This window comes from Herpailurus yagouaroundi, unplaced genomic scaffold (assembly GCF_014898765.1).
Source record: "Herpailurus yagouaroundi ecotype Mexico unplaced genomic scaffold, PumYag 140, whole genome shotgun sequence".
NCBI lineage: Eukaryota > Metazoa > Chordata > Mammalia > Carnivora > Felidae > Herpailurus > Herpailurus yagouaroundi.
In genome coordinates, this window is record NW_024412395.1 from 8,982,815 (window position 1) to 9,008,898 (window position 26,084).

The following is a 26,084-nucleotide window of genomic DNA, read 5'->3' on the forward strand; positions in this document are numbered from 1 at the left end:
TAGAGCGCCAAGGGGAGATTACTGGGCTGCCGTTTATTAGCTTGCTAACCTTGAACAGGCCATGCAGTCTCTGCATCTGGTTTCTCTACCTAATTAGTTGTGGAGATCGTCACCCAGCTCAGACACACGAGAGGGATGAATTAAATAATTTAATAAAAGTTCTTTGTAAGCGATTACCCCATAAGGTGAAAAAAACGGATTGTGCTAAGCACGTGAGAACGTGAAAGGAGTGTGTTCTGGAATGTTTGTTAAGTCGGTCTTGTTTTCTCTCGGCAAACCCCTCAAACACGGGTACTTTTGATTGGAAAGAAGCCCAGTAAGTGCTCTCCCTTCCCATCGCTTCACTACTGTAACATTACATTGGAGTGTTTATGACATTAGGTTGGTACGTAGTCATCCAGTAAGGGGGACGTCAGAACAGCTCTCTCCCAGGGTGGGGTAGCTCTGTTCATTTGAGTTCCGTTTTTAAATATGTACCCGTGTTTCAATACATTTGATCCACCTTGAGTATCTGTAGTTGCAATTTGTTTCGCTGCTTGAGAACTTGAGTAAAAACTGTCTTTTAGAGGACTCTGTAGTCTTTGTTTTTTCTGTGCATACCTTGGATATTTTAATATGGACCATGTAGACTTCCCTCAGTGCTAGCAAAAGCACCCAGGTCTTTTGGTCTGACGATACAAATGGACCTTTTACAAGCAACTGAGGATACATTTTCAGCCCAGCATTAGCTCTTCAGGTAACAGGACCGGAATATTCCCTCTCTCTCAGCATTTCCGAGAACCCTGCCTCCACTTGTTTCGTGTCCAGAACCACAACCCAACAAAAAACCTGGGAAGTTGAGCATAATCCTACTGAGAAATTGTTAATGATGACTACTTAGGTCGGCACATTATATCCGTGCCGGAAGTGTAGCATTAAAGCTGACGATCCTTTTCCGAACTTCTAGAGTCCAGACACATGAGGGAAGATATGGAGTCCGTAGGCCATGACTCAGGTACCCTGCTGTACAGCTTCTGCCGCTCACCGTGTAGTTGGGTAGGCGTCATTGCTAGAGCTAGCTTCTCTCAGCTTCCTCTCTGCCTCTGTTCTTTGGGGGACTCTTCAGTACTTTAGCTTTTGGTTTCCCCCCCTTATTCTGCTGGTACTTGGTTCTAAGAAAAAGAAACTCTGAGAGGATGAGGGTTGGCTAAAACAAAAGCCCAACAGTGTATCAACTGAGGCGCTACCCTGGGTTGACATTTTTTAGCTTATTTTCCAAAAGCAAAAGCAACATTCTACTCAGCCGATTTTAATCGGAGGCACACGTACTTGCTTCAGAATCTGCTTTGCTGTTGAACTTGTTTCTTTTTTGATTTTATTTTAAATTGTACTTCTGCTTTTTTAGTAGCTAATAACATTCTGCTTTTTAATTTTTTTTTTTTAATGTTACTAACTGTTCCCTGTTATCCCCTCCCTTGTTTTTTAATTTGCTTAAAGACGGTACTTCCACTAAAGCGGAGGGTAAGCGGTTTGTTTCTGTGACTGGGGTGTGTCTCGCCTTCACCCGTCCTATGTGCTCACTGAGTGTTGCCTGGTGCCCACTCGCCCCCACCGAGGTCCCTGCATGACGCATTGCACGCTCCCTCCACTCTTCTTCATTCGGTCTCCCTGCCTCTCTGCCTCCCCCCTACCTGAGTTCTCCTCGCCCTCCTTGTCCTGTCGTGGTTCTGGTGAATCTGTCACTCGTGTGCTGTCCGTGGTTTCCGGCGCCCGGCCTGCCCCAGGGAGGAGCCTTGTCCGGGTGCTGGGTGCTGCCGTGCCCGGGGGCTACTGCTCTCAGATCTTGGTATTCCCGAAGCAACCCCTTCGCAGCTTTCGTTCCCTTCTCTTTCTTCCTCTCTTTACCTTTGTGCTTCTGTGGGCCTCTCCTGTTTTGAAAATAAATTCAGTGTCATTTACTTAGGTCAAAAGGCCGGTAAAGGTTTTCTACCAGGTAATTGATCGAAATTTTTAAAAAATAACTTTTCTCTTTCCTATAGATGCTACTGAGTCATGTGATGTCATTTTTATTTGTATCACTGACACATACCCGTTCATTCGTTGACCCTCAGTCTTCCCCTCATCAACCGTGTATTAAATGCCTTCCATGTATTAAATGTGTCACGTTCTGCGCTCCACACGGGCTCCGGCATGGTGAACGAAACACACACATCCAGATCCCCTTTGGTTTCTTTTTATGCCATTCTCTGGAAGTTTTCTCCTGATTTTGCATTGTCTTTTGACTTTAAGACATAACCATTTTGGCCTGTCTAGCTCTTGGATTAGCACATGCTAGGCTACACCGTCCCTTTGTGCAGCCTCTACCCGGAGAGCAGGATAATGCCTCAAATCATTGAAATTTAGAGGAACCTCACATGCTTAAGATAGTGGCTTAGACCCACCAACCCTCAGCCTGAGATTTAACACTTAGCAGTTGCTAGTTTACTGCCATACCTTATTTAGCAGCTCCAAAAGGCTAGCCTGCAGTGGGCTGGCTTTTATCCTTATGTGTGCGGCTCAGAGCACTTTTAATCAATACGCTACTTCTTCAGGGACTCATAAAGGAAAAACTCGGAATGGAATTTTTTTAAAGATGGGCATAGTCCCAAGGTCAGTGTTCTTCAAACTTACCTCATAAAAATTACCTGCAACGTACTAAAGAAACAGAGTCCTGGGTCCTTCCTCCTGAAAATTCGGATCAAGTTTGGAAGGGGCAACAGAATCTGAATTTTCAGTAAGCCCCAGTCAGTGGTGGTTCTTTGGGTTGGACAAGTGTGTGAGGTGAAAAGTTTCCCAGGTGAAAGTGGACAAGAAGCCTATGTCACAGTGAGGACCTCCTTTGTGAGAGCAGACGACAGAGGGCTGGCAGTGACTGCATTTTTTAGCCTGTAACGAGTGATCTTACATTTCTCCTTCCCAGCAACATGATCGTACGTATTTCCTCGGCGTAGGTGGAAGAGAGGCGGAGAGTGGAATTCTGTAATGTAGATGAAGTGGAAAGTGAAGATGTTCCAAGGGGGTTGTATTTTTTTTCCAGATGCTCTAATTTTATATGCCTGTGTGATAAGACTTGAAATCAGCCTGCTGTTCTCCCCAGCGCTAGGAATTTTTCACTTTTATTTCTTTTTATCAGTTTTCTTTTTACCAGTGCAGAGCAAGGTCAGAAGATTACCTACTCCGTTATTGTGCAGGAGACCAAGAACGAGGAGTCTCCTTCTGGTTCCCCTTCCAGTAGAAGTGGGAGAATGAGATGGGGGCCTTCGTCGTAGACGGTTCAGAATCTGACGGAAGACAAGCTTAGTGAGGGTAGCCGGTGAGCCTTTTTCTCTGTGTCCCAGGGCTGTGCAGGCTGTTGAGAGCCGGACATCAGTGCCTCGGGCTTGGAGTGCCCGTGAGACAGAAAGGACACAGTGCTGGTGGGCCGCAGACTCCAGCGCTACAGACGCCCTGGCTGTTTGAGCAGTGAGGCCTAGTGGTGGTTCTCAATAGAGCTGCACACAGATATTAGAAAAAGGCAGCAGTAAATATCACGCTGGGCCTGAGTTTTCTATCTGAATTTTTGGAATCATTGCGGTCCTTTTTAAAATTTGTCAATAAGCCTATGAAATTATTTTCCTGTCTAGCTCCCAGAGCAAGAAGGGACAAGTGCTTTCATCATTAGGAGACAAAGCTATGACTTGGAATCAATAGTTGGATGCTCTAAATTCAAAATTCAGATAATGCATTTGAATTCCAGCAACTTTGTTAGTGTGGGAATGGAGAAAAATACATCTACTTGGGAGGTTTTTTTTTAATCATACACATCAAATAGCCTTTCTCACGTTTATAACTAGTCAGAAAACATTTTTGGGGAAGAGCCCACAGAACCTCATCTTCTGGACAAAAGTTTATTTCCCCGTCACGTTTGAATAATCTGGGGGATTTTAGAAAGAAGCATTCATGTCATTGGTTTTGGCACTCGTGGGATGAGTCTGTGATGAGATGCTACGCTTGTGGTAAATGAGTACATTCCCATCTACTACTGTTTTTTGTGGTTTGTTTTTGGGTTTGGGGGGGCCTTTTTGTTTTAGCTATTGTACTTAGGAAATGCCTTGTTCATATTTTTTTTCCCAGAACACATACCTTTAAATGAAAAGTTACCAGGCTCCAATGGCTTCAATGAGTGGGAGCTGATGACTTATTGATCGTTTCAGAGGATAGATGATCCTATGTTAAGTCCAAGGCCATGCTTAACTACCAGTGATTTTAAGATTATGGAATAAAAGCGATGTAGCCTTGTTTGCCCTTTAGGAAAGGGAATTTAAATTTTAGTTCACTTTCATTGGGAAATCAAACATTTGGTATCACTTATATATTTATTCCAAGAACTCTGACTTCCAAGTGATTGGCTTTTTTACACAATGAAAAAAATATGTGTTTGTCTATTGGAGTAAAAGAGTGCTAAGATTCTTTTAGTTTTTTTTTTTTTTTTAATTTTTTTTTCAACGTTTATTTATTTTGGGACAGAGAGAGACAGCATGAACGGGGGAGGGGCAGAGAGAGAGGGAGACACAGAATCGGAAGCAGGCTCCAGGCTCCGAGCCATCAGTCCAGAGCCCGACGCGGGGCTCGAACTCCCGGACTGCGAGATCGTGACCTGGCTGAAGTCGGACGCCTAACCGACTGCGCCACCCAGGCGCCCCAGATTCTTTTAGTTTTATCGGTAAAAAATATGAGGAGAGTTGTTCCTCTGGGAGAAGTGCTTGTAGGTAAGAGAATTTATAAGTGGTCAACTTCCCAAATTTTGATTTCATCAAAAATGCCACCTGTGAGTAAGTTGAGGTCGGTTGAATTATGCCTGGAAGCTGTGAGTTGTGAAATGGACACATATGCCAGAATGCCCCTGTGTGATGATGGAGATTTACCTAGAAGACCTTTTAATCTGGATAACCTCTACATTGAGCATTGCCTGAAATTTTGCAACTATCCTAAGGGGGACAGAAACCCTAGTGACTTGAGACTATCTGATAGGGGATTTTTTTTTTTAAATGTTTGTTTATTTTGAGGAAGAGCGTGTGTGAAGTGCACACATGCAAGCAGGGTGAGACAGAGAGGGAGAGAGAGAATCCCAAGCAGGCTCTGTGCTCAGAGTGCACACGGACACGGGGCTCCATCTCACAATCCGTGAAATCACGACTTGGGCCGCAATCAGGAGTCGGGAGTCCCAACCGACTAAGCCACACAGCCCCCCCGATCATGATTGTTTAATCGCCTTGGACTAAATGTAGGAAAACCATGCCTGCAAGTTAAACCGGGTGCACAGGTTTTGTTTCCCATTTTGAGGGCTCTTCTGCAAGAATGGAAGTGTGATGGAAAGAAATTCTCCAGCAGCTTTATTAAAAAGCCACTCGGTATGGCTGTTCTGTTTCACATATTCCATGAAAGTCAAAGGCTGTCCTCCTCCAATTCTTTGTTTTCTTCTAGGTCTGCTTTTCTTGGGGTGGGTGAGTTTGTTTGTTGTCCAGCTCCAGAACTTTTTTTTCTGTTGGACAGTTCTCTATTAAACTCTTCTTTTTCATTTTATTTTAAAATTATTGTTCTTATAATTTTATTTTAGAGAGAGTGGAGGAGGGGGAGAGGGGCACACACACACACACACACACACACACACACACACAGAGGAGAGAGAGAGAGAGAGAGAGAGAGAGAGAGAGAGAAAGAGAAGGAATCTCAACCAGGCTTCATGCTCAGCACAGAGACCAGCACGGGGCTTGATCCCACAACCCTGGGTTCATGACCTGAGCTGAAATCAAGAGCTGGATGATGGACTGACTGAGGCACCTGGGTGCCTCTATCTCTGATTTCTGTTTATCTTACATTATTTTTCTTCCATGTCTATTCACTCTCTGTCTCTGTCATAACACAGTATGAATGAACATGAATGTCAATAACAGGTCATAATGTAGAAGTGAAGTATAGTTTTACTCTTTGTTGCATTTATTGAATAGACTTTGTTTTTCTTAAAGACCAAAGGGTATTTTGTATCATCTCTTTATAATATCATCAATTAATACAGTGAACCAAACAAACCAACAGCCTTCTCTTTACAAAAGAAATCTGTATCTGAATACAACACAAAAAAGGCCCTTTTAATTCCCTGAAATTGATTTTAAGGGTGCCCTGAGGTCTTAGTGACTCATGTGAGTCCCTGGGCAGATGGAATCAAGCCGCTGTGTTCCCCCAGGTGACAGGTAAGGTTGGTGTCGAGGCAGCATTGTCAAGGTGCTATAAATCCGTGACAAGGTGGGCTAGGAGCAAAACCTCTTTATCTTCAGGTTGACACGGTAGCTCTTGACTCTGCTTTAGGTAGGGGAAAAAAACCAGCCCCCCAATTTGTAACTGAGCTCTGTTCTCCTGCAAGCTGTACCTTCAGTTTTTATTAATCTGTGGTGTCTGATGAAGTCAAGTGGTCTGCGTTTCTAGCCCTCAAGGGCGCCTGACAGGAACGGTGAACTTCTACAGAGGAAGACCCTCAAATCTGGTTCCTCGGGGTTCCCACGGATTAAAACCTGCCAAGTGTGAGCTCTTAAGCTACAAGTGCATCTATAATGAGTGAGAAGCAGCAGAGAAAAAGAATACAAACATACTTAAATTTTTTTTTAATTTAATTTTTTATTTTTTCAAATTTACATCCAAATTAGTATATACTGCAACAATGATTTCAGGAGTAGATTCCTTAGTACCCCTTACCCATAAAAAAATTTTTTTTTTCTTAATGTTTATATATTTTTGAGAGAGAGAGGGAAACAGAGTACGAAAGGGAGAGGGGCAGAGAGAGAGGGAGACACAGAATCCAAAGCAGGCTCCAGGCTCTGAGCTGTCAGCACAGAGCCCGATGCGGGGCTCGAACCCACAGACTGACCTGAGCCAAAGCCAGGCACTCAACTGACTGAGCCACACAGGCACCCCAAGAATACAAACATATTCAGTCCTTCAAGACTTAAGGACCTTTTATGTAATATGAAATAATTAAATGTTTAAGAGAAATAAGAAATTTTTTTTTTAGCATTATGTAGAATTGAGTAGTCTGAACGATCCTCCTTGTTGAGGACACATCACTGATATGGAATAAAAACAGTGAATCCCCAGACCTAAGCAGAAACAGAAACCCTAGCAGGTGAGGGTCCAAGCTGGCTTGTACCTTGAGGTCTTTGACTGAATGTCAGAGATTTGGGGCATTTACTGCAATGGGTATGCAGGACATGGGAGGACAGGAGGTGAAGGACAGACCCAAGACCTGATCATCACTGGTGTCCAGGAAGTTAACTCAATCTTTATACTGGCTACAGGGGGAAAGTAATCTTCCCTGATAATTTGCAACTGTAAATTACACCTTCACACAGTTTTTTGATCAGAATACACTGTGGTCTTTGTGATCCGAAAAACCCAAATAGATAAATGATATTAAAGTGGCTGTGGATTGCTTGTGTCCACAGGACACTAGCAGGAGCAAACATTGATCCTCTTTGGAAGAATTCAACTTCAATCTGGATCTTAAAGAATTCCTGTAAGGTTCCAAGAAAAGGAATCCTTTCATTTCACGAAAAAAAAAAAAATTTTGGAAAGACAAGCAAAAGGAGCTGTAGACTATAAAGAATGACCAAGTAGGTTTTGAAGAACAGTTGGATCTTCTGAAAATGAAAATATAGTAAACTGTTAAAACCAACAACTCAGTGGATAAGTTGAGCAGCAGAATCCATGTAGATGAAGGGAGAACTCCTGAACTCAAGACAGGAAGTGCTGTCCAGAGCACAGTGCAGAAGGGGAGAGTTGTGAAATGTGACAGAGACATCAAGTCACGTGGAAGACGGTAAAGACATTTAACAGAGAACGGGACAGAGGCATCTGAAGAGGTGGTAGCTGAGAGTTCTCCAGAATCGGTGAAAGACACTAAACCACAGACTCAGATAACCCAGCAAACCCCAAGCAAGGCAGATGGTGACACCACAGCTTGAGGAAGAAGGTAATAGAAGCAGCCAGAGGGACCAAGAGACTACCCACAAAAGAAAGCCAGGGTTTACATACAAATAAAGCTGGGAACATCTGAATGAGATGGATGGAGCATGCCACCGTCCACGTCCTGCTTCTGATTGTCCCCTGCAGTTTTGCAAGATGCTACCATGGCGGGAAACTGGGCCAAGAGCGCACAGGCTCTTTTTGTATTCCATTTTATAGCTGCATGTGAGGCTACAATTGCCTCAAAGTAAAAAGTTTAATTTGGAAAGGGACGGCTTTTAAAACTCCCATCTCCCCAAAAGTATGATTTAATTGAAGTTGTGTTTTTAGTAATGTTATTTTAATCTATGAGACCATTATCTTAGGAGATAGTAAATCATATACTTAAAAAATTAAGACAAAAGATAGGGAGCCTGGGTGGCTCAGTCGGTTGAGCGTCTGACTTCAGCTTAGGTTGTGATCTCACAGCTTGTGAGTTCGAGCCCTGTGTCAGGCTCTGAGCTGAGCCTGTTTCAGATTCTGTGTCTCCCTCTCTTTCTGTCCCTCCCCCAGCTCATACTCTGTCTCTCTCAGAACTAAATAAACATAAAAAAATTTTTTTTTAATTAAGGCAGAAGAAGGAAACAACAGACTTAAAGGAAAATGAAAAATCAAAACAAGTAACCATGCATATAAAATAGTAAAAATAAGCTCAGATCAGCTAAACTTTCCAGTTAAAATAGAAGGTTTGTTAGACTCAGTTGTTGTTGTTGTTATTGTTGTTGTTGTTGTTGTTTTAAATGTTTATTTTTGAGAGAGAGTGTGTGTGCAGACAGGGGAGGGGCAGAGAGAAATGGGGACAGGATCTGAAGTGGGCTCAGCACTGACAGCAGAGAGCCTGATGCAGGGCTCAAACGCACAAACTGTGAGATCATGACCTGAACCAAAGTCAGCCGCTTAACTGACTGAGCCACCCAGGCACCCCAGGCTGGATTTTTTTTATTTTATTCACTTGAAAAAAAATTTTTTTAATGTTTATTTATTTTTAAGAGAGAGAGAGACAGATCATGATCAGGGGAGGGGCAGACAGAGAGGGAGACACAGAATCCGAAGCAGGCTCCAGGCTCTGAGCTGTCAGCACAGAGCCTGACGCGGGGCTCGAACTCACGGACCACAAGATCATGACATGAGCTGAAGTCAGATGCTTAACCGACTGAGCCACCCAGGCGTCCCAACTTGATTGTTTTTAAAGATCCAGCTATGTGATAATTAAAGGGACAAATCTAAAATACAAGGCTGCAGATAGAGTAAAAGACAAGAATAAGAAATACGTAAAAGAAAGCTGTTGAAGATCTATTAATAACAAACAGAAAATAAAGCAAAACCTTTACAAAGGTGGATTGCTATGTAATAAAAAATGAGTAAGTGGCAAAGATGTAATTATCCTGTTTTTATGGGCCTAATAAAAATAGCCTACAAATATATAAAGAAAACATTTGCAAATTCTCCTTTGGAGTGAGCGATATGTAAAAATATAAATTTCTAATAGGTAATACATTTATGTGGTTCAAAACTCAGAAAATAGGAAGAGGTAAACAGTTAAAAGTCTCCCTCCCATCCTTTCACTTGCCTAGTTATCATGTCTTTCCCTTCAACCCTAGTCTTACAACTTGTAGTTTCATTTTTGCTGAGTTTCTTTGCATATAGAAGCAATACAAAAATCGTATTTTCTCCTTTTAAAACAAGAAAGGTAGCATATTTACTATTCTGCATTTTCACTTATGTATCTTCATATTAGAGAGGCCTTTCCGTATTAGAGAGGACCTCGTCATTCTTGATTACCACTGTACTGCATTCTGCTATTACCTTAACCAGCCAGTTCCCTATTGACCGACATTGGAGTTACCTCCAGACTTCTGCTATTACAAGTAACATTGCCATGAATAAACTTTTATATACATCCGTTTGCATGTTTGCAAGCATATTTGATAGGATTATTTGCCAAAAGCGGAATTACTGGATTAGGAAGCACATGCATTTGTAATTGTTATAGATATTGCCAAGTCGTTTTCTGTAGGGGCCACATTAATTTCCACTCCTCAATGAAGGAGAGTGCCTCTATTTTTACACACCAGAATATTGGCATATTCTTAGATTTTTGCCAGTCTGATAGGTGATAAATGGCATTCTCAGTGTCATTTTAATTTTGTTTTCTTACGAGTGAGCCTGAACAATATTTCATACACTTAAGAGCCATTTCTATTGCCTGTTAACTGTCTGTTCCTAGACTTTGTCCATTCTATATTGGGTTGTGCCAGTGGTGTGCTGGAGCTGTCTTGAACTAGTTCATGACAGCTAATTGTTAAATTTTCAGGCATTTTGTAATCTGGTTGATTTCATGTCAGTAGCCTGAACTTGGCCTGGGAATATTGACACCAGGGAAATTGGAAAACACAAATCAGTGAGGAATCGTCTCCCACAGCCAATTGTTACACATTTACCAGCACACTACTGGTTGGTGGACTTCTTACAACTTTTTATATGTTAAAGAAATTAACCCTTTGTAATATGAATTGCAAATAATTTTTCCCAATTTAACTTGCTCATCATTTTCTTCTTGTCATGTTGAGGTTTTACAAAATAAGTAGTCAGATTTACCTATCTTTGTTTCTAATGGCTTTCATAGCTAGAATGGACTTTTCCACTGCAAATTACAAAGGATTTCTCCCATGTTTTCTTTTAGAACTTTTATGGTTTCATGTTTTACATTCTAATCTTAGGTTCATTTGCTGTTTTTCTTAGTGTAAAGAGTGAATGTGAAATATGGATTCAACTTATTTTTCCAAAGCAAAGCATTAGCAAATAAGATCTAGTAATGTGTTTTTTTAAAGCAACATATTATGTTGAACTATATCAGTCCTTACGGAATGAAGCAAAAGCAGTACTTGGAGGAATATTCATAGCCTTAAGGTTATATTCGAAGAGAGTGATTTAGGAGTTTCTTTCCAATTTGTTAGAAAAAGAACAGAATAAACCCAAAGGAGAGTAGGAAGGAAATAATAAAGATAAGAGTGCAAGTTAATGAAATAGGAATTAAACGTTCACTTGACAGGATAAAGAAATGCAAATTGTATGAGGCATTGGAGAATCACAGTCTTCCATAAATTCTGAGAAGAAAAAGTGGGAATACTTCTTCACTCATTTAATGCAGCCTTTAGCAATAAACCAGAGAAGGTACAGTCAAGACATCTTGTGTATGTGAGTGTGTACATCGTGAGTGTGGGGGTTTAGCTCAGGTTTCAGAGCTTAGAAACTTGCTGATGGAGCTCAGCACATTTAGGAGAATCCTTTTATCTCAGAAGATGCAGGGAAAGCATCAAAAAAAAAAACATTTTGGCAAATTCTTAGCAATTAGGAATAGAAAGGAGTTTTCTTAGCATGTTGAAATACCATACTTTTTGTGAAATTCCAGATTTTTTTTTTTTTTTTTTAATGTGGCTTAAAGCAACAAATCCTACCCATGTGGGCGTGGACTACATGTCCTAAGACAGCAGGATAAAGGCAGAGAAATGAAGGGGTAGAGTTTTTTGTTTTTTGTTTTTTTTTTTCAACGTTTATTTATTTTTGGGACAGAGAGAGACAGAGCATGAACGGGGGAGGGGCAGAGAGAGAGGGAGACACAGAATCGGAAACAGGCTCCAGGCTCTGAGCCATCAGCCCAGAGCCCGATGCGGGGCTCGAACTCACGGACCGCAAGATCGTGACCTGGCTGAAGTCGGACGCTTAACCGACTGCGCCACCCAGGCGCCCCGAAGGGGTAGAGTTTTAAGGGAAAAAAACTGAAGTCTTATTTGTAGATGGTGTTCTATTTAGATAACCCCAAATGATCTATGTACAAGCTAGTAGAATTAACACAAGTTTAGCAGGGTTCCCAGAATCAAGATCAAAATACAAAGATTAATTCATATTTGTCAAGAAGTTAGAAAATATAATTTAATAACATATTTATGTGTCATCAAAATAAGGCGCCTTTTGAATAAGTCTGTAAAAATTGAGTAAGACTTTAAAGTGAAATAAGTAAAGGAAAAAAAACATAGAAACATCAATATCATAAAGCTGTCTCCTTTCCTCCCCAAATTAACCTTGCATTCCACATAATGCCAGTTAAGATTTCAACAGAGACCATTTTAACCTGTATCTTTATAAGCACTTGGAAGAGAGCAAAGGGCCTTAGGAAAAAGTGGGTTGATTTTCTCTGCCAATTAGCAAGATTTTTTTTTTAAAGCTAATACTAACATTGTGATGTTTACTGGTGTAGACACGCACATCAACGGGACAGACTAGAGAATTGAGAAACAAGTCCACACATGTATTTTAAGTACTTGGTAAATGACAAAGACAGCTTTGTAGGTCAGTAAGAAAGGGGGTAAGAAAGTTCATTTGGACACTGGTTAGTAATATGGAAAAAATAAAGTGGATCTTTCCTGTACCTCCTACAGAAGAATCAATTCCATAAGTGACCTCACAAATAAAATGTTAAGCGAAACAGTAAGTTTTAGAAACATACATACCTTATGATATAATTAAAAGCATTTTAATGTATACAATGATGCCATCTGTTGCTTGGTTATGCAAGTAAATGTATTAAAAGAAATGCTAGAGGATGATGAATGCTAGGTTTAGGATCAGGTTACCAAATGTTGGAAGAAGGTAGGGGGTACAGAGACACTAGCAAAGATTTATATGTTTTAAGCTGAATGGGTATGGATGTTCACTTAAAGTATGTTTTTGTGACCTAAATATTTTGTAGTAAATTTGAAATAGGAAGTGAGATTCAGTTGGTTTTCATGTTGACTTTGCCTTGGTGACCACCTTGATTCAGTGTGGTTACTTCCTCACTCAGGTTGGCCAGCCAGTTGGCCAGGCAGGCACAGGTAGCTAAACTAGTGGTGTGACCTTAGACAAATTAATTAATCCCCATTTCTCAGTTTCCCCATCTGTAAAATGGGAATAATTCTATGTTCTTATGAGGATTCCGGGTTCACGTACATACAGCTCTTAATATAATACCATATAATAGCTGTTAGTACAGTTTCTAGAATTTGTGTGTTTTTACTTAAACTGCCGTTAAAAGCCATGGATTCCTTCTAGTTTCAATTTTTTTTTCTTAAGTTAGTACTTTTATTGCTCCTCCCCTCCCTTCTTGAACCTTGTTCAAGCCTTAGGGTTTGAATTCATTTTTGTTTTTATGGTTTCATGGTTTAATAGTGGGAGTTAACAGATTGCTTTACTTACAATAGCAAATTTTTTTCATACCTGCCTATGACATTGCGTTATTTTTAGGTGGTTGTTTCTCTAGGTACTCCTAATACTGATTCTGCCTTCTTCATCCTTTGCAGCCTAGAAACTTGTTGGCATACATGCTTTAAAATAGAAGTTTATTGCTACCTGTCAAAACCTATTTATTCTCCAGGGTACTGTAGCTTTTGTTGCTTGCTGAGTTTTAAGGGTTTTTTTGGCGTGTGTGTGTGTTTGCATTTATTCTTTTTTCTGTAGTATTTTTCTTAAGATGACTGCTCATATTTTCTGCTTTTGGAAATTTGACAGGTTTGTAGATGATAAACTAGAAAATGTCATGTGTAAAAAATTGGGGGAAAAATCCTCAAATAGCTGTCATCTCCTCATCTGAAAATATAGTATGCTAGAATAACAAAAACAGAAGCACCTTCCGGGTTCATGACTTACTCTCAGGAGTAACTAACATATCTGTAGAACTTCTGGGTGCCGGTCAAATACACGGGCGTGCACACAGGGCAATGGGTGAGGACCGCTCGTGAGGAAGACCCGCGCCCCCTGTAGGTGGCCCCGTCGGTGCCTCTTGTTCGTGGTGTGGGTTGCGTTCTTGAGTAGGTCACACTGATTGAAAACATTATGGAAACCCCGTTTTTGCTGCACATCCTCCAGGTCGGATCCGCACGAGACGGCAGAGCTCCGGGAGTGCCACCAGTGTCGCCACCACACCTGATAATCGAGGCCGCAGTCGCGCCAAAGTGGTTTCACAGTCCCAGCGTAAGAAGTATATTTTATACTCTCTGTTGTGTCAGTTTTGTTCAATCAGCTCACTCTACAGTTGAAAGATTTATAATATTTTCAGTACTTCAGGAGAAAACCACATCTGTGTGGCTGTGAGATACCGTGAGTAGTCTTGATGTTCGTTGAGTAAGCTCACAAAATGGAGTATTCAAGTGTACTTTTGTCTCCTTGCCAGGTGATTTAAGTTTTGTATTATTAAGCATTAATGATTAAAATGTGGTTTCTCTGCCTTTCCTCAAGCATCTCAAATTGAGATAAATCTGGGCTATGACCCATTTTACTGTCGATAAGGACTCCCTCTGATGTAATTTAAGAGCAATACCTGGGGATTATTTTAATGTGGAGTTCTCTTTCGAGTGGTAATAAGCAAATCCATTAACAGCTGTCCCCTTTAACCCTCTGTTCTAACATTTGCAGCCTGCTCCTCTCTTCCTGCCAGCGTAGGCCCCGCTTTGCCCAACTACCCTCGCTTCCGTTACTGCGTGTCTGTACGTGTCGGGTCACTTGGCTTTTGCTAGCATCAGCCACGAAAGCAGCCGTAGATGGAAGGAATGTGTTCAGATCGCTCTTCGGAACCACCCTGGTGTCTCGCTCCCCAGCCACACTTGGCTTTTGAGTCTCCCACTCCCTCAGTGCGTGTGTAGAGTAGTGCTGGGGGTCCGAGTTCTCCTGGGCAGGATGAGTGTGGCCGAGAAAGGCTCTCCTTCCCCGGGAGCTGCACACAGGCCCTCAGCCCAGCACTGTCTAGTAGATGTGTGTCTGCTTCCTTCATGGCCCGAGGAGCTGTCTGGTTTGTGTCAAGAATATTCCATCTGTGGCCAAACCTTAGGTTCTCCTTAGTATTTAGAATGCCTTTCTCAGCTCCTTGTGAATACTCCCATGTCCCTCTGGTAACTCCAGGCCTCGTGTTAAACAAGCGTATCTCCTTTCTGAAAAGAAAAGTAGAATGTCAGTCATACATTCCTGCCAGGATCGTCTGAAGCAGAAGCCCACGCATCTAGCGTATCACAACGTACAACACGACACGGATTGTACAGCTGTGGCCCAGCAGCTTCTACCTTGGGAACAATATCCAGGCTCTGGTTATTCTCTTGAACCCTAGCGATGCCTGGAGTCACAGATGGATCTGATACTCTGGTCATGAGTCAGGTCTTCTTGCAGAGAAATTTTTCTTGACAAAAGATACTCAAGACTCCATATTGAGATAGTATATTAAGATTGAATTTAATAAAAAATGTTCTTTAGCTGTGAAGTGTTCTTTCCTTTCTTGGAGTGAGCTTGGATAGTACTTTACAGTTCTCGGTGTCTGCTATTTATTGCCATTGGCCTCTGCAGGGATTCCTGCCCCCTAGCCTGGCTCCTCTGCTTAGCAGGTGGTGAAGATGACGTTCTTGCAGAGGAATTTTCTATAGTCTCGATGATTAGAGCTTCCGTTCCTCAGTCTTATAGAAATACTGCACTCTGTCTTGGGGCTCCACTTTAAAAGTCTTCAGTTTCATTTTACTCACCAAATTCCCCTCCTAGGAAGGGAGACAACACCAGCAAATGATCAAGGCTGGACCTCAAGCTTAGTCATATAAATTAAGTATTTTTTGAACAGTTATTTTAATAGGAAGTAAATATGAGCATATTTATATGTTTTACAAACGTAGGTATACTTAGCATTCATAGTGCCAGTAGAGTACTAAGTAGATTTCGTTAACATTAGATTTAGGGCCCTTAAGAGTTAACAAGCATATTTTAAATATTTGACGACTTAAATATGTGAAAATTAATGTTTTAATATTTGAGGATTTGGCATAGGACATTCAGGTGAAACTAGTTAATAGCAGTTTCTTTGAATTCATTGAAGTTTATTGAGCACTTCCTAGGTAGTAAGCAGCACCACTTAAGGCGGCAGTAACACATAAACGAGTAGGATGCGGTCACTTCTCTTGGTTGCTCAGAACTAGAGAGTATAGATGTGCTTCTGGAGGGCAAGACACTTGTCTTCTCTGCATCTCCTGCACCTGACACATGTAGGTTCCTGAATGTTACATGGACAGACCTGAAGTCAGTGCCAATAGAGTATGATATGAGTAAAATCAACATAAGTACAAAAGTGGCAAAAAGGAAAGAGACCTAGAAGAAATAGCTAATTTGTTAACGTGTTTGTGAACAAAGACATTTGTGTTGTGTTGCATGCTGACCTTCTGTATTGTGCTATTGTCTTTTAATCCACTTTTTGCCTGTCCTTTGGTCTGCTCTCATAATCAAGGATCCAGATCTGCTAATCCTGCTGGTGGTAAGCCGTTTCTCTTCTTGCTTTTTTTTTTTTTTTTTTTTAGTGTTTTCCCTCACCCCATGTTCCTTGCACAATGTTAATTTCTCTCCCTATTATGAGCTTAATCTTTCTGCATTTTTTTTTCTGTTATGTTCAAATTCTAGTGTTTAAAATGGATTTTTCTCTTTTTACACAGTTTAATAATTCATTTGTGTGCTCAAAGTTTATGGGCAAGATTATGAAGTCCTAAGACAGGTTCTTCGTGGTGATGCGTACTGGTGATTTCTATAATGAATTTCACTTTAAATTGTAGCTAAGTCATTATAAAGTCCTAATTTTATGATTTGTCACCTTAGTGATTCATTTGAATGATGGAGTGTGTGTGTGTTTAATTTCCAGGTTGTGTTCCTTTAAAGGTTTTTATTAGTTACTAGGTTCAGTAGTTAGTATCTTTCTTAGAGGTACATTAATAATCATGGTCTTCTTAATTTCTCCCTATATTTTTATCAGTTTTATGTTTTATATTTCAAAGCTATGTTATTTGGAACATAAGGGTTTATGACAATTATATCTTTATGGACAGTTATTCTTTTATCAATATGAAATGTCCTTTGTCCTTTTTTAATGCTGTCTTACTCTGTTTTGTTGTTTTGTGTTAGGTATGTTGTTTCTTTCTTACTAACAGTATGTAGTTGAATTTCATTTTATTTTTTAAACCAATCCAAGAATCGCTGTTATTTTAAGAGATTAATTTAGTCCAGCCACATTTATTATGGTTAGTGACATGCTTGAGTTTATTCGTACCATTTTATTTGTGATTTTTATTTATTATTTTTTTTTAGTTGCCTCTTCTTCATGCCCTCTTTTCTTCCATTTATTAAGTTAGTGGGGTGTTCTTGGGTCTGTTTTCTTCCATTAATGTTTAGGAAGTTTCTATTGTAATTCTCGCAATTATACTTAAAATTTTCAGCATATCAACTCTTGCAGAATAAAAAAGCAAAACAGTAAACACCTTTGTGATTGTAGAAATTTGCTGTGGAACGGGGAGCTGTTTATACTTAGTCCACTGTTTTGAATCAGAAATCTTGCTGTCATTTTCGTAGAACTCCGCCAGTAATTCTTCTTTGTGGATACATTCTCTTATGTTATTTGAAGCTCTTTTACGCTCCTGTATTTAAAAAAAAAAAAAAAAAAATCAGTACTACTACCCACAAGAAAGCCATTTTTATATGAAATTCTTAGTATTTGATCCAAATTAATGTGTAAGCTGACTTCTGAAATTGTAATATTATAGTTGTATTCCCTGATTTACATCCATTTTTCAGTTTTGTTTTGTTTCATTTTTAGCTGGCAGCCGGTCAAGTTCCCCGGGAAAATTGTTGGGAAGTAGTTATGGTGGCCTTGCCGGGGGTTCCTCAAGAGGCCCGCCTGTGACTCCCTCTTCAGAGAAGCGAAGCAAGATCCCCAGGAGTCAGGGATGTAGCCGAGAAACCAGTCCAAACCGGATAGGATTAGGTAAGGATCCTCAAAGACCTTGAAATACCATTCCTAACTTGGTGGTAATTTTTATTATAATCTAATGGCTTTGTCTAATGTTGGAAGTAGAGATTTACTTTTGAACTGGGGGTGTCACGTTGCCTGTGTTAAAAAGACATTCTGGTTTGCACTTTTTACAGATTATGGCCTGTTCAGGTTTGAGTTACAACTAAAAAAATACATGGGCCTCACCATTCAGATTGACGGGAAAGAATTACATCCGTCTGGGCTTTTGTACCTGAGAGCTCTCACAGAATGTTAGAACTGGGGGAGTGGGCAGGATTGTTCTCTTCACAGCAGCATTGTTGCTTTTCATCCTTTTTTTCATGGATTAGCACTAAGTCTCCATTAATCTGTGTATGTTTTCAAAAGCAATTTGTAGGGTCCACATTTATTTTGATTTTGATCTTCTCTAACCTGTTTGGTGGAACTTATGGTCAAAAGAACATGAGTAGTTACTTTTGACATAGTATTGTTCGAACATGAAACCTAGGAATAAATTAAAGTCAAATATATGATACTTTCGTGTTACAGTATTTAGTTTCTCTGTGACAATGAGTAGAATTACGTGAATTACTCTCAGCAGCTTAGAGACCTGTTATTCTATTCAAATCTAAATTATACACCACCTATGTAGTACTAAGAAGTCTTTTGTAATATATTATGAGAAATTTATGTTTATACTCTTTCTACCTGCTTTCTAAGGATAAAAATCTATTAATGTGAAATCAGAGTACTGCTGTATTCTTAAGTCCTGTCGGCTTCTTGTTCTCATTTATTTATCTCATCAGCAACTTTCACGTGAACGTTTCCTGTGATGCACCAGGCACTTTATTACACCTTAGGATCAGAAGATAAAATAGATGTAGCTTCTGACTTCGAAGAACTTGTGGTCCTAAGGGTGGAAACGTGAGAGACAGTACAGTAGATACTGTGACATAGTGCTCTGGGGCCACAGAAACGGAGTGTCTTGTCTGCCCTGCTCTGGGACCACAGAAACGGAGTGCCCTTGTCTGCCCCACTTCTCCCAGATTGCCTGCTAGGAGAGGCTTCCCAGAATAGGTCATTTTGATGGTGAGTAAGGTAAGATTAGGCGGGGGACAGAGATGAGGAGAAGGGTGTTCTAGGGCAGACAGGAGCATGTGCCGGAACAGTGAGATGGGAGGGAGCATAATGGGCTGTGAGAGGCACAGGTCGTTCATTTGGCTACAGCAAAGGGAGTTGGTCAGGGTGAGTGCAAGAGGAGGGCAGGTGGGCTGGGAGGGTCCAGCTCATGAAAGTCCTTACAGGCCGCCTGAGCTACAAGAAGGCAGGGCCACATATTTAAGAAGTGGAATGGGTAGGAGTTGGTTTGACTAACATTTCCAAAGCAAATTTGAAACGTATTCAAGCAGTGGTTTTGTTAATTGTACACAATCTCAGCTTTCTGTTGGGTGTTACATAGCATGGTCCCTGAGCTGACAAATTATTTGGATCCAGTGATTACAAGTTACATGGATACAACCAGAGAAAATATCATGACTGGAATGTCTAAATTTCAGATTTGAGGCTGTAACGTGTATGTTTGGATCTAGTTTTGTTTGGAAAATGCATTTGATTTCACACCTGGTGGTGAGGTTTTGGCTGTCCTTTTTCAGTAGTTAATTAAATGTATAGAATGTCTCTTGGCAATCCAGAGTAGTTTCATCCTTTTAAAAATTCTTTGCTTTTTCGGGATTTTACTTTTCATACTATTAAAGGTGCCATTTTTACCTTCTTCCTGAAATTGGGAAAGAAACCACCCTAGGTTGTCTGACATAACTCTAGGACCTGGTATTTCATGGTTTTAACTATGAATTTTGTGTTATGGATAGTTGAAAAGACAACACTTAATAAGCATTTACAAGAGGCACTGTGAAACATCATCCATTAGTAAAAACTGAATAGGAACCTATTTTCTTCTGAAGAGTTCTTTTTTGAAACAATATTTTGAAGAAAGTTCTCACCTTGATGCCCATTAAGGGGGAGTAGTTATGTGTAAAGCTTAGAGGTCATATATGTCATTCTGACTTAAAAAGGTATTTTATTTAAATTTCTGTACATGGTGAGAACATACATAGATACAAAGGTAGATAAATGAGTAAATCTTCCCACTTCTTCCTATAGTACTGCTGAGAGATTCCATTTTATACGATGTCGCATATATTAGTATCTTTAGCAGTAGATTGTCCACTGTTGTGATCATTTAGTCAGTAGTGGGTGTATGCCTATGTGTCTATAAACATTTGGTTCATCGTATAGCAACTTTAAATAGAAATACTTAGAGAAAAAGGGTAAGCATCTTTTAAGAGTATTTCCTTTTGTGCCCAAACCAACTAGTATTTTTAATCATTGCTAAACTAGGCTTGGAATTTGCACTGAGAATTAATTCTACAAATTATCTACAAATTATGTTTGGTTCAGCTATGCTTCATCTGTGGTAAAAATGACACCAAATATCTTCTTCTTCAGCATGTAAGGTTTCTTAAGCAAAACAGGATGTAATTCCTGTTATATAACCAAGAAACAGAATAAAACCCTGCTGCTCTCTTTTTTCTTGGCAATTTATTCCTTCACAAACTGTTCAGCCAAATAGAATAGATTATAAATTGTTTCATTTTGGAGTTTTACTCCGTTTTTGATGGATAATAAAGTTGTACAATGGAGTGCCTGAGTGGCTCAGTCGGTTAAGCGTCCGACTTCGGCGCAGGTCATGATCTCACAGTTCATGAGCTTGAGCCCCATGTCGGGCTCTGTGCTGACAGCTCAGAGCCTGGAGCCTGCTTCACATTCTGTGTGTCCCTCTGTCTGCCCCTCCGCTGCTTGTACTCTGTCTCTCGCATTGTCTCAAAAATAAATAAACGTTAAAAAAATTTTTTTAATAATAAAGTCGTACAAATAGGTAATATCTATAGCAATTATATTTTGGAAGCTTAGTTTCCTTCCACTCATGTCTTGAGAAGGCAATAAAAACTTTTGATTGTTGGTAGCTTACATCCTGTGGATATACATTTAAAATGTTTTCAGATTTTCTGGTTAAAAATATTTTGAAAACAAAAATTTACAGGTGTCAGTGTCCCCTGTTAAATTAGACTCCTGTGTGCAAGACCAAAACATGAAAATAACAGACTATAGACGTACTTCAGGGTAGTTCTCATTATTCCTCTTGGACTTTTGCTTTTGATGGGAGTTCTGGTAGGACTCATCTCTGCCTTAAAGGGCAGAAGTCAGGATTCCCTGAAAACTGTACAGAAGTATAGTGTCTCTTAAGAAATGAAAGCCCATCAAATGGGTTTTCAAGGCTTCCTGGCCTTTCCTGTAAGCACAGCACCACAGAACCACCTAAGAATACTGCTTCCAGAAAGTCACACAGCAAGCGTCTCTTCATCATCTCTCCCTCTTCTGTTATGCCTTCACATCACATATTCTCCCAGAGAACAGTTTTGGCACTCCCTAATGAGGTTAATTTGGTATGTTGTTTTTTAGCTTTGACCACCTAGTTAATTGGCTTTATAAAAATCATTTATGGATATACTTCTTAAAATCCTCCGGGTAGAGTGGTCTTTGGAAATGGTATTAGAAGTAGGCATTACTCCTCTCGTGTTTTAAATTACCCAGCATTTGAACTATTGCTGTCATCACTGATACTCGTTAATGACGCATGGGGCAACTGTGGGCAGATGTTCAGAAAATTGTAAACAGAATTCTGTCTGTATATGTTACTACTAGCCTATGTTGAAGAAGCCAGTCAGCACAAATGGGTGACTTAACTTTCTCTGGCTGAAATAGTAAGAGGGTAAACCTTGTTAAGAATTATGCAGATTATTGTTTCTGAGCATGTCTGCTTATCCCTTTTCATGATCTTTTTTGCCTTCACAAAGCAGGCTCAGCCTGGGAGAGAGCAGGGATTTCCCATTGTTCTAACATGTGCATTAATTGAAGGAAGGGAGTGGAAGCAGAGTAACAAGTAATCAGTCAAGAACAATAAGAAAATGCTCAACTTAAGTGTGTGCAAGTGTGAAACACCATCAGGACTGTTTTTATTGTTTTTGATTATTTGTTTTGGAGTGGGTGGTGGAATAAGATAAGATTTTCGATGCCTTTCAGCAAGGAACTCGGAGGTGCTCATGTAGGTACCTTATGTCACAGTACCCTTCTCATTTAATTGATTGGGTTCTTTCTTCACCATTCCTAGGCGGGGCGGCTGAGACAGGAGAGGCAAAGTGGCTGGACCAGGGAGGTCATTTCACAAATTGGATGTGGTATTGATCCTCTTAGGGATAAGCAACATTTCTTCATAGGTTCTAGGCAACTTCCCATGTGTTGGTATCAGTGGGTGCTCCCTCGTTTTTTGAGGCTTTTAACATTCAGGCCATGTGCCATGAGCTGGTTTAGAATTATCAGGAAGAATCTGTTGATCAAATAGTCACTGCTACTTTGAGTGCCTCCACGTCACTGTGGCAAAATGAAGGAGAATGTAGGAAGCACTGGCGAGTCCCACATGAGGCCCGTCTTGACGGATTTGCTCAGATTGCACTCCTGCGCTTGAGTTTTTCCTTGCTTGCCAGTGCAGACCAAGCGTTGGGCTGTCTGTCACATAACCGTAGGGTCTGGTTCAACTCTAGCACTGAACAGAGACCACAGTGGGGAGCTGGTTTGGTTTCTCACTTCCGTGTTCTCCTTTGTCAAGGAATTTAATGATTCTGGTTTGTAAGACGTTCTTGTTCCAGTATGCTCATGTAGTAAATCCACCTTGGCTCTGAAATCATAGGCCATCCTCATTACGATGTAATAAACATGGCTGCTTTTACATCAGTGAATCAAGTTTATTTTTTCCAAAGTTTTCGGGAAGACATTTCTGTCCATCCCAGAATTGTAGACCCACTCAAGATGGACAGATTTATTGTCCCCACATTCAGTAAGCAGGATCATTTCTGAGTATTTTGCCAGTTGTGTCTTTGTTCCTCAAGTTAAATTAAAAACCAAAAACACCATGGTCTTCTCTGAGCTTTACCGCCCAGTTATGTTAGACCTTCAGTTATTCATGTGACTCTGTCTTCTCAGCATTTTATAACGTGACAATACAGTCATTGTTAATCCATTATCCACAGATGATTTTATTGCAGTATAACGAATGAGTATAATAAAGTTATCCGTGGATAATCATACAGTAATTGGCTGTTCTTAGGTCAGTGGGGGGGTCTTTTAGCACGAATATTGGGATTGTAGTTCACATGCTGTTGACTCATGTGTAAGGCGTGCCGGATAAGAGTGCTTGAGTAGGGGACCACAGGCAAACCTGTTTGGGTTCCCATAGAAAAAGCAGAGATTAAATGTTGGGACCAGTAAATAAAGGGATAGCAATCCCAACCCTTTGTTTATGCTGGTTTAGATAATTAAGTATGTTGGAAGCATCTAGATACTTGCTTGGAGTGGGCAGGTTCTCCAGCTGAGTCAGTCCTTAGGACTTCTCTTTGTAAAGAAGCCCAGGCTAGAAAGATGAGCCCCCTTCCTTTTAATTAGGTAAGTTCATGTATTTCAGTGACCAGAGCCTTTATTCTGCTTTTTAACCCAAAGTAAATTATCTTTCTAACAACAGAGCGTATATGAAAATGGCTTTAGTCTTTTATCATCTTGATGAGAAGTTGGCTAAAGCTGTAAAAAATGATCATTTTCTGAAACGCTTTTGACCTTGTATTTCCTGATTGTTCTTTGGAAAGCTTTCTTTTCATTTCTTACATTTAGGTGTTATTTCACCTCCATAAAAAAACCCACAGCTTTCCGAAGCATTGAGCATAATCGAGTTTTTACACAGACCCTCTCCTGTTGTCAGCACGCGAGTCAGTGAGGCCTCAGCGGGGAGAGTCCTCACGACGAACCCCCGGCGCGGGCAATGTCATGATTACGTTAACGGAATGTAACTGACGTTTTGTGAGTTTTTCTGTCTTCATTAAACTTCTTCACCTTCTCTGAAACCCCTCATGCTGCACACTAGCACGGAGCAGCCGTATCCCTCGACCCAGCATGAGTCAGGGGTGCAGCCGCAATACCAGCTGTGAGAGCAGCCGCGATACGAGCCCCGCTCGGGGCTTTCCTCCACTCGGTGAGTACACGTAGGCGCTGGCTCTCAGAGCAGAGTTCCTTGCCCTGCTCCCAATGCTTGTCCCACACACTGCGAGGCGGAATGACCTGCTGTCCTTCCTCTCCTGTCCTTGTGGTCCTTTCTTCTTTCTTTCCTCCTCCCTAGTTACCCTCTGTTGCCCCCCTCTGCATGCTTGAATTTTGGCAGTTTCCAGTTTTTATATATGGGAGGAAAAAAACACCACTTCACTCTGTACTGTTGCCATTTGTGACCACCTGCCAGCATCCAGGTTGGCAGACAGGCAAGCCCGTCTTGTGGTCACTTCTAACCTAAGGGGACGCTCAGCCAAAGTCAGTTGCTTCTTAACAGTAGAGTTAATCCAAAATTTATCCTCTGTCATTGTATTTCGACAGTTTGTGTTTAATTTCACCAAAGGTCAGGACACACGTGATTCAGTTCAAAGACGGAAAAAAATTAAAATCATGAGAATGTCTAGGAAATGAAATGTGCTCAGTTTAGGGCTGATAATATTAATCTAAAAAGCCTTGTGGCAGAAGGTACTAGCCATGCCTTGACTAAGCGAGTCATTTCAGTGCTTTCTTTAAAGCAAGCCCACAGTAGCTTTTTGATAAACTGCTTATGTGTACAGCACAGTGTACGACTTTACAACGTTTATTGTTAATCAGAGATTTTCATTCTTCCTGGGCTCAATAGGCTATGCAGTGTCTGTGACCTGATGCCATCCCAGGGCAGGAATTTACAACAGTTGGTCGCCATAAGGTGGTGTCAGTACCTTATCTCGGGTCACGAGCCACGTGCCAGTTTGGGGCTGCTTGTCCACAACGCTCCGTCTCTCTTACAGCCAGAATTTGTATTTTCACAGTTTTTAGGATTCGAGAAAAACAGACAAAAGAGAAACATATTTCCTTTATGAAATACTGTGTTTGCCTTTTCTTTTCAGGCTCAGTAGTCTAAAATGGACATCTATTTTTACCTAGTGCAAATTATTAATCCCCCAAGACCTCTAGAAAGAGCACATACGTTTGCAAAAAAAACATTTTGTATTCTCCAGTAACTGTGTTTCAGTTCTTCGCCACATTAATTGCTGTAAAGCTGTATATTTTCCTCCTGATAAGCATGACAGGTGGAAATTATACGATTAGGCCTAGGCCTGACGTTGTTATATGGAATTGTGGACTGCAGCAGTGTGTTATTTTGACTCTAATTATGTAACATTAGACATTAGGTCTTTCAAATATAAAACATGTCACTCCAGAAGCTGGATGATAGATCAAAAGCACACAGTCTTAATATTTGCCTCGTTCTTCTCCTGATGTCATACACTTCTTTCTAATATCCTTTTATCCCATCAGTAGCAATAATACTTCCTTATGACCTGTTGTCCTTTATGAACTTAAAGCCAGGCCACATGGGTCACTTGACTTAGTGAGAAGACGCCTTTGTGAGATAGTCTACCTGATTAGCATGAGATCCCAAGTGGAGCGACTCACCTTGAACACACCAGCTACTCCACAGCAATCTGAAGCAGCAGAACAGAATTCTCAACAAATCAGGGGCAGCAGTGATGATTTTTTTTCTGAATGAACTGGTGATTTTTCCTTTTAGGTTAAGGCTGTATATCTCTGCGTCCTTGCTGACTATTTGGCCTTCTAAACAACCTGTTCTATAAGTGAACAATTCAATCTGCTTATTGGTTATTGGGTCTCTTAGAGGCAGTTCCGTGTTTTTCTTTCCTATATGCACTGGTATTTTTGTTACTGTCCACGGAAGCAGCCTTTGTAATCCAGGATGTGGTCAGTGGACCAGGCAAGGTGTGCTGAATTCTTGAGTTCCTAATTGAACCCTGAGTACTTGAGTGATCCAGTCTGGTTTTCACTTTCTTTGGTGAAATTGATCTGCTTAAGGGTCTTGGTGACAACCCAGAATGGTGAAATGTGCAGTCGCTCCTACCAGGACAGAAGATGTGGATGAGGCGTTTCCCTTTCCTAACAAACTAGCATCAGCACGTGCTTTCTGTTGGTCAGGGCAGAGTTAACATCTTGTCAGCTGAGTTTGTAGGCATGCCCTCTTTTCCTCCTT

At 40.7% G+C, this 26,084-nt stretch overlaps 1 protein-coding gene across 26 annotated transcripts in view; it reads left to right on the plus strand.

Annotated features, from left to right (window-relative positions):
• The window catches only part of CLASP1 (cytoplasmic linker associated protein 1), a 277,455-nt gene that overhangs the window by 175,083 nt on the left and 76,288 nt on the right, over positions 1-26,084 (plus strand). For 8 of the 26 annotated variants that reach the window (XM_040474788.1, XM_040474793.1, XM_040474790.1 and 5 more), the window contains exons 20-25: positions 947-994; positions 1,477-1,500; positions 13,957-14,061; positions 16,343-16,369; positions 17,696-17,863; positions 23,898-24,005. In XM_040474788.1, the coding sequence (XP_040330722.1) occupies positions 947-994; positions 1,477-1,500; positions 13,957-14,061; positions 16,343-16,369; positions 17,696-17,863; positions 23,898-24,005 (480 nt within the window). The remainder of the gene's footprint in view (positions 1-946; positions 995-1,476; positions 1,501-13,956; positions 14,062-16,342; positions 16,370-17,695; positions 17,864-23,897; positions 24,006-26,084) is intronic. The other 18 variants (XM_040474799.1, XM_040474806.1, XM_040474801.1 and 15 more) reach the window with 7 other exon arrangements.